The following is a 12,774-nucleotide window of genomic DNA, read 5'->3' on the forward strand; positions in this document are numbered from 1 at the left end:
TGCCGTATGCTGTGGGAAGCCCCATGTCCCTTGAAGCCAAGAACAGTTCTCTCAGGATAGGCAACATGTGCTGCTACCATCACTGCTTTTAATTTGTTGACGCCTGGAAAGCCTCCCTGAAGGATTATGAAACCAAGCTCTGAGCCCCAAAATAAGCTCCCATCCCAACCAACCCTGACTGGAAATGCTCCTCTCACATGGCAAACAGCTACAGCCACTGAGCCTGTGACCGAGGGCCGGTGGGGAAGTGAGTTCACCCACACGCTGGGGAGAACCCGCGTGCTTGGAGTGCTCAGCTGCTTCCAGAGACATGAAGCAACACTCAGCTTTGTATCCTGCCTTCCTCCCTGCTCACCCACCATTCATTCTATCTCCCTGGCTAATTATAGAGCTGACAAACACACCCAGCTGGGGACAGGCGAGTAGTTAGGAGCAGCACCGTGGCAGGAGCATCAGTTCTTCCAGATAAACAGGATTTCCTCAGCTGGGGTGGTCACTTAAGCTTCTAATGGCACCAAACTGCCTCAAAACCATGTTGTGGCAATGGAGAAAGAGCTGAGATTGCCTAAGACAGGCCTGTGTTGCAGTCAGAGAGTTGGGAGAAGGTGCTTATTTATCCCAGATACCAAGAAGTGGTTATTTCTGTTGGCTTAGGGGTAGGAGTGCAGACTCATCCCTTCCCTTCCCAGGGAGACAGGGACAGCTTTTGGAAATCCCTGCTGGAGCCAGCAGCAGCCCCTCAGTTCAAAGCTCCTTTCTTTAGGCCTTGAATTCTCGGCCATAAAGTCTCTGAAGAGGTTTTGATAACTGGCCTATCTTTTAGATAAGCAAAGCTTTGGATAAATCCCACACAGCCCTCTATCTACCACAAGCCCTCATTTGTTTTCCGCCAAGGCACTTGCTGGTTTTCCTCTCCAAGGTGTTGGACAGAAATGTCAAGAGGCTGAAGGGACAGGACAATTTTTCTCTTTTTTTACCAAGTGCTATGGGGCAAAGCAGTTGAAGGGAAATCTGAGTGATAATTGAGTGAGGCAGGTTTTTCTCATAGGAGCTGTATGTTTATCCCTTATACGACAAAAAGGAAAGACAGACAGGAAAGACAGATGAAAGTTCATCCTTACAAATGGATGAACTTGAGGGAATTTTAAAACAGCAAATTCAGTGTATTTAAATCTACAGGGATCAGACTGCAGGACCTTCAACCAGGCAAATCTGCAATCCCAGTCTGGAACAAAGTACATAAGCAGAGCCTAAAGAAAGAACTTCTGATTTCTGTGAGGCCTTTCTAGACAGTCTTGTCTAGGGAAAACTTATAAAAGGGAAGGGGAAGAAAAGAAGTGGAGGAGACAGTTACTGGAGAGAAGATTTCCTGAAATGAATCAGAGGAAACAGCCAGAGCCTCTCCCAGCAACGCTGCACACCCCACAAGCTCCTCACCGGTGGCCAGGAGCCCAGAGACAGCCAGTTATGCCCAGGTTATTTATTTCCCTCACTCTGGCAGTGTCACGTATGTAATGTTTTAGAGAATAGTGTCTTCTTTAATCTGCAGCAGGATACAAAGCAAGAAGCAGCTTCCTAGAGCAGCCAGGCAGAAGGGAGCTGGCAACCTGTGCTGGGTCAGGAGGGGAGGAAGATTAAAAGGAGATGGGATTTTGCTTTGTCCTTCACGGAAGACTTTATCCCCTCCAGATACACAACAGAAGCTTTCTCTCCCTTGGAGGTTGGCCGGCAATGGCCTTCCTGTCTCTCAAAGCTGCTCCTGGGTCATGAACAGGGCAAGCTGTGAGCAGCACGGCCCCATCCCCTGCCCCAGCAACAGATCTGCCATCAGCCCCCTGCTCCCCACACAGCCTGCCCACGTCCCTGCTTCCTTGGGTGGCACTTGTCCCTGTGCCAGCCCTGGCTTCTCGCCCACTGCAGGGCGACGCTCATCAATTAGCACACAACAAATAATTAAGCTGATGAATGTCTCTTTTTTCCTGCTTTCTGACTGCATTTGCCTCGAATTTATGCCCAGATTATGACTGAATTTATTCGTTGCCACTTGCAGCATTCAAAAGAGGCCTTTAATGATTTCTTTTAAGCTCTCCAGCCTGATTGTGAACAGTGCAGGGCAAATACTCATTATTTCCTATCTAAGCAGCAGTGCTGATTAGTCGGTGCTTGGTCAGATAAGTCACACTGCTCTATTCCCTGCTCGCTGACGGAATCCACAAGGTCATTCCCTGCTAATACTCAAATGCAAAGGGAAAACATGGGATAAGCATGGAAGTCCCTTGTGCATTTTCAGGGCAACAAAACAGGAGTGTGCAAAGTCTCACATTAAGTAAGAGGGCTCAGATTTAAAGTGAACTTGGCTTGAAGCATTTTGCTTTCAGGCAGCCTGTTCACAGCACTGTGTGCAGCCCAAAGTGTGCTTGGGAGGGTAGTGGGACTGCAGTGAAACTTAAGTCTTGACAGTTTGCGGACACTAAAGATCTGAAGCCAGCTCTTACTCGACTGTTAACTCCTGAATCTTCACATGGTGCAATGTTAATCTTCAGCCCTTTCCCAAAATAATGTGTGGAGTTGCTATGTTCTCTTAAATGTGAACCATGTGTCACCTCAGCAATGGCTGCTGCAGGGAAAAGATGATAAATCTAAAGCTTTTAAAAATGTCCTGTGACATTTTGGGAGAAAAACAGGTGTTGCATAAATGTTGGACATTTATGGGCAAACTTGCAGGGGCTTTAAAAGACTGACACATCTGCCACATAGTATGTAACCCTGAAAGAAAAGGAGCAAAGCAGTCTCTTTCATGTGTCTCACTCTCTCTACAACCGTATGAAAATACATCCTCATCTGGTATTGGAATTAACAGAGCGGGACTCGCCCCTCCCTATGTCTCCTCCAGGTTTTTGGCTTTTACACCCAATGTGTATTTTAAAACTGTGCCTTTTTAAGTAGGTGGCAAACTGTGCTGGAAGGATTTGGTATGCGGAGTATTTTTATTCAGCTCCTTTTTCTCTCACCTTTCATTGTTTTTCCCTTTGGAATATCTCCTGTAATGCTCCACTCATAAACCTCTTCAAAGGGAGGGCTGTATTTGAACAGCCTGGCCTGAAATCTGGTCTCAGTCAAAGGCCTCAGATGGGAAAATAACTGGGAGAGCCAAGCCCCATGGCCCCATGGCTGCTGCCACAGGTGTCGGCAGCCGCTTTGCAGGAGCGAGTTTCTCCTGCTGCCTCCTTGACTCTGACCCCACAGCCCCCCTGGCTGGGTTATTATTCCCCCTTTTACCCTATAAATGTAATAAACTTGGACTTAGCATCTCGCTTTTAGTGTGGAAGATCCAAGGAGAAGGTGGTTTTCCTCACTTCTCCCAGGCGTCTCATTCAACTCTTGGGATGTTGTTGGTGTTTTGGGAGAGAGGAGCAGACTTTGGAAGCTGAATGCATGCCAGGGATGTGATGGGCTCCATGGTTCAGCCCTCCACCTGTGTGATCTCGAGGATGGAGGTTTCTAAACTGCCAGCTAGGGCAAGTCTAATTCCCCAGTCACAACGATCCAGCTCCCAGGGAAGTCTGTGAAAGCAGATTTATCTCCAAAAAAGCTACGAAACCTCCCCTTCCATAGAGAAAATCAGACGTGTGACCAGCTGCCCATCTCTGACCATTTGCCCTTTGCATCGAACAGTTTTAGCACAGAAAACAGCAACCCACTGGGCTACAAAGTGCTTCCCCTCCTTGGGAGGTCACTTGGTTTCTGGGTGGCAGGGAAGCAGCAGATATTTTGAGCGTGAGTCGCCTGGCTGGTAAGTGTTCACAACTCTGTGCAGATCCCACTTGGTCTTAACTCCCTGCCCAGCAATAAATTCTGCTCCCAAACCTTGATCCTATCCCTCCCCCCCCCCCCAATTCAGCTCTCACATCCCTCATGTTTCAGTTGTGCCCTTAGCTCCTGTCTTGATGGGGCTGGTTTGGGTCAGTCCCCTCCCAGGCACCTCGCTTTTGTTCTTCTGACACTGTTTGGGATTTTTCATCGCCTGCTCTCCAGCCTGCAGGCAGTGAGATAAAGTTTCCCAGGCAGGCTGTTTTGGGAGGAGAAGACCTACACCATGCTGAGCTACCGGGCACTTCCAGCTCTGCCCTCCTGGGTGGTGGGAGGTCAGCGAGCAAGCTGTGCTGCTGTTGGGCTGCTCCTCCCAAGGAGGTGGAAAATCAGCCAGAGATTGGAATCTCTTCTTGGAGACAACTGATGAGCCACTGTCTGTCATCCTGCTCATCTCTTCAGTGGTTGTTTCACCAGGGAGCCCCTTTTGGGGTCTCCATGCCCTACTTCACCGGTGGGGAACAGAGGAGCTCCCCTGCCTAGGCTTCCCTGCATGTGGTTCCAAGGACTTTTTTTTTTTTTTTTTTTTTTTTCAAAAGAAACACCACAATAGAAGGGAATGTTTGTCCAAAAAGAGCACAGCTAGGGAAACAACCTCTTCCCCTGCATTTTCCCCAGAGGAGAAATTAACTCCTTCCACTTGCCAGGGTGTGTCCATCTCCCTTCCCCGGTGTTCCCAAATGGAGCAGAGACAGCCCACAATGCTGAACCAAGGAAAAGAAGTCTCCAACCAAAGCTGGCTCCTCTGCAGAGAGGATTTTCTTCCTCAGCTGGGTAACATGGATGGTGTCATATGTTGAGTTCAAGCTCCCTCAGGTTTTGTTATTTATTAATATGTATCAGATACTTAATGCATCTGGATTTTTCATTCTGTTCTACACACAAATCTGGAAGATAAGGTAAAATATTCACCTGCCAGAGGCTAAAATTTGCTTTATTTTTGGGGAGGAACATAGCTCCAAATCCCTGCTGGTTAGAAACCTATAAAATGTTGTACTGCTCCAAGCCACAAGCTCTATCACCCCAGTCACTGTCTCTAACAGTGCTCAGAAATGTGTGTTAAAGAAGCAGAAAAAGGGGGGATGTGTGTGGAGGGACTCTTCCCCAGGCTCAAACAGCCAAGGGTTCAAATATTCCTCAGCCAGAAACTGCATCCAGATAACAGTGTCTAAAAGCCACTGATAGAGCAAAGCTCCACAAATAGGCCTGTTCTTTTTTTGACTTCAAATATAATTTTGTTCTTAATAAGACTCTGTGGCAACGCATTCTATTACTCAAACACACACTGTGCCAATAAGGATGTTCTTTTGTCTATTTGGATCCTGCTTCCAGGAAATTACCACTTCACCCCCTCATTGCTGAGTGATAAAAAACAGTGGATTTTACTTTCCTAAGCATTATCTCTACCTTAAATAATGATTTTATAGATCTGTGTCATTAGCTTGTCTCTTTTTGCAAGGCTCTGGTCTATGTGGTCTCTGTGCAAAAAATATTTGACATCTCCACCCAGCCCTGCTGCCCTGCTCTACATTCTTCTCTGTCCCACTCTAGGATGGGACAGTCAGCAGCAAGCCAGGCACATGTGGGTACACATGGATCAAAGAAATGCTTTCTTTTTACTCTCTCCTATTTTCCTAATGACTTCTAGCCTTTAGTTTCCCTTTGGAGGGTGGATGATAAATGAACCAGCAAGAACTCAGTGCCTATGGTGAGCTGATGCCTGGGCTGAAGGTCCTTCTGAGACCTTGGACCTTCCTTTTTGGAGCAAAAATTTTTTTTTTTTTCAGGCACAAAGCAGCATTCAACAAGGAATTCCCATGAAAAGAGGAAGGGGCATCCCTACCTTTTTGGTCTTGACTGTTGAGGCACAGCAGTCCCCACCATCATAGTTGCAGAAGGCTCTGTTGTTGATGGAGTCACAGTAGTTGTCCCCCATGAAAGGCTGAAAAAGGAAAAACCAGGAAAAGGCTGAGAGTGTGGACATGGATAAAATGAGTCCCTTCCTTACGGAGACAGGGTGAGAAAGTCGTGGCTGGAGAAGAGAAGGTTGTGTGGAGACCTCACAGCACCTTCCAGTGCCTGCAGGGGCTGCAGGGGCACTGTTCATCAGGAACTGTGGTAACAGGACAAGGGGAAATGGCTTCACATTGAAAGAATGGTAATTTAGGTTAGATGTCCAGAAGAAATCCCTCCCTGTGATGGCAGTGGGACCCTGGCAGAGAGAAGCTGTGGATGTCCCATCCCTGGAAGTGCCCAAGGCCAGGTTGGACATTGGGGCTTGGAGCAGCCTGGGACAGTGGAAGGTGTCCCTGCCATGGCAGGGGATTGGAAGTGGATGACCTTAAGGCCCCTTCCAACCCAAACCATTCTATGATTCTATAATCCTGAAACCTGTAACAATATTTCAGAAGAAAACCACTAAAATTTGAAGGAACCATATAGTTTGTAACATACCAGCTGCCCTGAAAAGCAAGAGATAATTATTCCCCTTTCCCTTCAAAACAGACAGGAAAAAAAGGACAGTAGATGGAAGGGAAATGAGCCCTTGTTGCCTCTTCACATCCCACATAAGAGGATGCTTTAGGAATATTAATTTGACTAGGCCCAGAGACAGCATCCAGGCATCTAAAATTGTGGCACCTTTGATAATTTTAAGCTAACCTTCCTAAACTGTGTGGGATAAGAAGAAGGTTATGTATTGCAGCAAAATGGGCTTGCTTTTAATAGCTGAGCTTTTCACCACAGTTCTGACTTCACAACACATGTCAGCAACGAGGGCATAAAACAAATCACCAGGAGGAATGGAAGAGGTCTGAGCTCAGCACAGGGACCATGTTCTCCTGTTTTCTGAACAGCAGAAGGAGACCTTGGCCATGGCATGTGATCTTCCTCCACTCCACAGCTCAGAGCTGGGATAATGGCAATCATTCAGAGGGACTGCTAAGTAAAATTCATAAATCACCTTGGGAAAAAAAAAAAAAAGTGGTCATCAGCCTGGGCAATGTGATCACTAGTCCATGTGCTGCACAGGGCCTGAATAATAACCACGATTCTGAAGGAAAGGCCTGAAGTTACACATTGGAGCCCTCTTGGTTTGCAAGTACAGAAGTCTCCCCTGGAAGTCTAAGCTGTACCCAAGAGTAAAAAAAAGGTCCATACTAGGTGTGAGAATCCCAGGCAGCAATGAAACTCAGAAAAATGAATGATCAGCAGAGAGCACAGTCATATCTCTGCAACTCTCCATGCACACGCTCATGAGGCCATTCCCATTTTATCTGCTCATTGAAAAATTCACTTATTTTGCACTGAGCAAAACACACCAGGGACTCTCCTGCAAGAAGACATCATTGCAGAGCAGGTAGGATGTCTTGGGGAGGTTTCCTGGGAGGATTTTGCATCAATTGCAGAGCCAGAGTGTCTCAGATGATGGATACCTGAAGAAGCAGCCATGAGAGCTCACTGTGCTCTCCCCAGAGCTCTCCATGGCCACACTCATCAGAATTGAAATGAACTCAATGGAGCGGGGCAAATGCACACTTTTAGTGCTGATGTGCTGCAAATTTAAATATTTCTATCAGGTAGAGGAAACGTAGGCAATGATGGCAATATCAGACCACAGCAGGACTACCAGGAGGGGACAGACTTGTTGAGTGTCACTTGTTTAATTACGTGCAGATACTGCAAATATTGACAAGGAAATCAGAGTTACAGTGTGAGGCTCCTGTCCCTCTAAACTGTCTTAACTCCACTGATTTCCACAGATATTGATTTATTTATACAGGCAAAGACTTTGACTTGAAAGCCCACTTCCAATTTAATTAGTATTCCAAGAGTTAAAAGGGAATGATTTATAAATAGATGAAGAGATATTTTGAGGCCAACACAGTCATATTTAAAACTGTGAACTTTGCTCAACCTCACAGGAAATTCTGCAGGCTTCTCCATGTTTCTCTTGTGTTGCCTGGCTGTGCCTGCTTGATGGGAAATCTTGACTTTAAGTTTCCATCCCTATGCCTGTACCCTACACCTTTGAATGCTGGAAAATCCATAAAGAAACTCATGGAAGAATTTGCTCTGGCACAGAGTAGACAAGCCAGTCCTTTGGAGGAGGAGAAGAATGGGACAAAAAGCATCTATTCTGATCTGGGACCAAAATCCTTGCTTGGGAGACCCTGGAGGCCTGGCTGTGGAGGGTGAGCTCTCTGTTGCTCTTCATGCACGTCCTAGTGCTCTGATATTTTTGGAGGACGATACATGAAGTCCAGAGGGATTCGTTTGCTACTGAAACACCCAAGTGCAGGCAAGCACGCGGCTGACTCATAAGCCTCTGTTCCTGCCACTAGGGAGCGACAAAAAATCACATTGCAGCAGCTGCAGGGGTTCCCACTGCGATCACCAAGAGCCAAATAATGCCCCACTTACAGCCTCCCGTTCGGGGAAGCCTCCCTAATGCTAAGGATGTTCATACATTAGGGGTTGTATCAGCTTAATGGCCCAGCATTATTGACCTACTGGCTTATTAGTCTCTGTTTCCATAGTCATGGGAAAAAAAAAAAAAAAAAAAAAAAAAAAAAAAAAAAAAAAAAAGCTTGGTGAAGATGGCATTTCTTCTGAAATCTTAATGCCAAGCTCTGGCCCATCCGTGGATCCTGGAAGCATCATACTCTGAAAATGATGCTAGAGGCCATTATCAATTGTCTGGGCAAAGCCTTCCCAAATGATGGATTAGGATGCAGTGACACTGCTGAATGAATGTTGAAAAGAAGAAAGTTCCTGTTGATGCAGAGGGCTCTGGCAATTAGCAGTGATGGAAAGGAAGAAAATGCTGAGAAGAAGCATGTCAGTAATAATGGCTTCTGGTAAATTATTACATCATTGCAAAGTTTGTCTCAGTAACAACTATCCTTAAACAGCAGGAGGATGGATATCCAGTGGTGCATCAGCACCTGAATGGCATTTTTTAATGGTGGCTGGATGCTATTTCAGCTCTCTTTGGAGAATGGGGGCACCCAGCCAGCCTGCATGAATGCGATGCGTGAGACAGCTCATGACATTCAGAGCACTGACAGCAGAATGCTTTTCATTTAGGGAACAGCTAGACAGAAACTATTACATTGTTGGAGAGTTATTACCCTCTTGGGCCCAACATTTGTATGCGAAGGAAACCTGTCTTTCACTTCAAGACAAATCACATCCCACAGCAGTGTGGTCTGGAGCTTTGTGTCATATTCAGGAATTCAGTCCCATGTTCTGACACTTTGGGCAAATAACTTCAGAGTGCTTGGGTTACTAGGTGCTGAGAGCCTGGTCAGTGTGGCAGAAAGTCAGGACACGTGGAGGGAAGACACAGCTCTGCCACTGCCCATCGCCATCTCTGCCTCTGCCTGTGAGCCAGCTCATTTCCAAAATGGATATGGAGCTTCCCAACCTTCCAGAGGTACCACAAGGATTGACTCCTTGCTGTGGGTGAGATACTCAAGGGCTGTGTGATGGAAACCACATGAGTGCCATCACACAGACAGAGGTGCTCCAGCCCTGTTTAACCACAGAAGCATCTTCAGTCTTCTCAGACATTTCAAAAATTGCTGCTGGCAGAAACAACATCCTTCAAAATAATTACTTTTTCTCAAGTAACTTGCAAGACTCTAAAAGTCTATCACAGCTGAAATGTAACTGCATGTTTCTGATTATTCTTTTCTGGTTTAGACAGAGGTGACCAGTGGAGGGAGGTGTGATTTGCTTTATGTCCAGCTGTGCTGTCCACCCAGTGGTATCATCCCTGGCTTTCCTAAACTTTCTCTGCCCACACCAATGCCCAAAGCTTGGCTGGCCTTGGAAAGAATTGTCCCTCAAATAAGTCAAGATCAAGGAAAAACACGGGAAGGCTTTTGCAACTTCCCAGAAACTCCCAGATTCTGGGAATTTCTTTTGGTCAACCAATGTTTTTGATCTGCTTGATCATTTAACTCCTGTGAGAGTCACCAACCATCATCTCTGGGAAAACCACCAATTTCCCTACTGAGTGTCAGGATCGATGCAGGCAATCAGTCTGTGTCATAGGGTGATCAGGGCAAAATCCTGCTTGCCCCACTTGAAAACCAGAATTTACAGCCCATGTGCCTGCAGTGATTGTTTCTGTAAGATTTAGGAGAGTCACCACGGACCACCTGAGCTAAAGCCAAACTCACCTCACAGCCTTTAACACAATGAATCAGGGAAGGGTGAGGGTACCACTTGAGTCCTGCCGTGCAGACAACACTCTGGAGGGAAGAAATAAAAAAAAAAAGCAACAGGTTAAGACAAAGAAATCAGTGTACAGAAAGTCAGTGTGCTGGCTCCTATGGCTCTCCAGTACTTAACCAATGAAGTTCAGTTCCTAACACCTCTTGTGTTCTCAGGACCTGGCTGTCCTCCAGGTATTTACAAGAAGTGTTGGACTTGACACTTGCAATAACAGAGCATTTGAGATTAAAATAATATTTGAGGTTCTCCTAAAATGTCATGCCCAATATTTCACTCATGGTTGGGAACGTGGCAGGGAAAGGCAAAGGCACAGGTCCATTTTTGCTCTTGGGTAGGGGGGAGGCATTCTAGGAATTAATTTAAGGATTTCTTTGGTGCTGTCATGAATTGCTTTCTTTCACTGTCCATCATACCTTTGATTCTTGAAGATGGAAGCAGCTAAAGATGGATTTTCAGACACATTTTAGCACCATCTTAAATGAAAGCACCTCCCACCACACACCTTCAGAATAACCCCCAGACAGGACAGCACCCTTGGCTACATTTTATGAGCTGTATAATAATTTCTCTACCAACTCTGTCAATAGAAAAATGTTGCACACTTAGTTTTGGGCAGAAATGATGACCAGCCTCCTAGATAATGACACTTACAGGGGCACCTAGATTTAAAGAGTGGATGAAAACTCTGGATGGTCAATGGAGATGGTGGTTCCACACCATGGGTGTCATGGAGCTAGGACTCCCATCCATCCAGCAGGACATCAGGAACAATGTTCCTTTGGGTTTGTTGCCCATGGATGAAGCACTACAGTGTCCAGTTGAGCAAGAAGAGCACACAGGCACTCACCTAAAGTGTGGGCTCGGGCTTGGATGGAGGCCTGGGAAAGGAAGGGATTAACATTTGGGAAGACCCAACGCACAAGCCATCCCTTCCCCTGCTCATCTCAGGGCTAATTTATTCCATCTGCAGGGGAACCTCAGCCTGTTTTTACAGTTTCTGTCATTTGAAGCTTACCTGGCGTGTGCGAGAAAAAAGGACTTTTATACTATCTGACTCGGGCTGTTTATCTTTCCGATGCTCTTGGATTTTCCACTATTAGTCAAGCCCAGCTTGCCCCACCTGCCTCGCAACAGGGCCTGTCTGTGTGAGCAGAGAAGTGGCTGGGGAGGGGAGGATGTTGTTTATCCCCTGGGAGGGAGGGAGGGAGGGAGGCTGCAAGGTGCGGGGCCCCGCGGTGTCACACATTCCCCCGGCGCGCTCTTGACAGACAGTTGGAGATTTCCAGGCTGTTGCCTGCCACAAATGGTGAGGGTTTTTCTCCCCACACCCCCTTCTGTTTATTGCACTTCAGAGAGGAAAGAAAGGAAACTTTTCTAGGTTTGAAAATAAACAAGGCCAATCAACAAAGTGAGAGCGGGGAGAGTAAAGGAAGCAGTTCAAGAGCATTTGAACCCAAGAATTAGAACAAAGTGGAAAAACTCAGGATCTGTCTCCTGTATCCAAGGCCAGCAGACAATAAGTGGAAGAAGCGCACTTCCAAAGAGCACCTCACATTCCCCTGGTAAGAAGCATCAATATTTACAAAACTTCATGCTCTGTGTGAGTGTGTGAGCATGCAGAGCTAACAAAAGAAACCAAATAGCCCTGAACCAGGCTCTTCAGAAAGGAGCATTCCACATGAGAGCAATCCCTCACAGAGGATGCACTGACTGTCTCCCTGACCCTTCAAGTATTAAAATGCCAGCACCTCCCTTAAAGGAGTGGATGGGAGGTGAAGTCTCTGAGACGGTTCTCTGTGAGTGAGAACTCAAGGTCATCCTCAATCCCAAACACAGCCTTGGGCTGAGCATCCCCCAGGGAATGGGAATGATCCCATGCTCTCCACAGCACAGGAAAGCCAGGAGCCAGGTTAATCACTGGGTCAGTTGGACATTCCCATTCCTCTGGAGTGGCACCTGCCAACAGCTTCATACCAGTTGCTTTGTCCTCCCCTTGCATCATCCTTTGCTAGCAGAGACCACTAGAGCTGAATTCAATCCTGCTAACATTCCTGGAGCTGGAAGCAGAGGGAAGGACCCTAGGCCATAGTCCTGACTCCTCTTTCTGGTTTTCCAAGCCCTCAGTTCCTACCACCCAGCCTGATTGTACCCTCAGACTGCTGCTATGCTGTGTGCACTGGGAAAGAGGATGTGAGTAGAGGGAGAGACTGGGCTAGAAAACCAAGAAATTGGGAATGATTTGGATTGCTGGGCATTGTTTCTGCTTCCTGCAGTTCAAACAGGCATACAGGTGCCACAGGGTGCTGCCTGGGGCACCTGAAATAAACAAATGTATAGAAAGCAAGCAAGGGTGGGTAACGGTGGTACATGAGGATGATCTGATGGAGTCGGTGTGCACAGACTGGTAGACTCAGAACGGCAACAAAGGATGGCATGTTGTATGGAAGCTCCACATCCACCACATGCCAGGTGGTGCCTGGGAAATAAAGCCCATCTGGCCACTGCCCCTGGGAGCCCTGTCCCTTGCCCGTGCTGCCCTGTGCTCCAGGCCCCCAGGGTGACATCTGCTGCCCTCCTGGCCCTGTGCACCGGCTCCTGCAGCACAGCTGTGCAGCCAGGTGGGTTAACTCGGGTCCTGTCCCCACCCCAGGAATGCCACCC

At 47.0% G+C, this 12,774-nt stretch overlaps 1 protein-coding gene across 1 annotated transcript in view; it reads right to left on the minus strand.

Moving 5' to 3' along the window:
* Positions 1-12,774, minus strand: part of PAPPA (pappalysin 1) — a 173,690-nt gene that overhangs the window by 5,575 nt on the left and 155,341 nt on the right. Inside the window, exons 20-21 of the mRNA XM_053996450.1 lie at positions 10,059-10,130; positions 5,714-5,812 (exon numbers count right to left, since the gene is read on the minus strand). Of these exons, the coding sequence (XP_053852425.1) occupies positions 5,714-5,812; positions 10,059-10,130 (171 nt within the window). The remainder of the gene's footprint in view (positions 1-5,713; positions 5,813-10,058; positions 10,131-12,774) is intronic.

This window comes from Vidua macroura, chromosome 21 (genome assembly GCF_024509145.1).
Source record: "Vidua macroura isolate BioBank_ID:100142 chromosome 21, ASM2450914v1, whole genome shotgun sequence".
Taxonomy (NCBI): domain Eukaryota; kingdom Metazoa; phylum Chordata; class Aves; order Passeriformes; family Viduidae; genus Vidua; species Vidua macroura.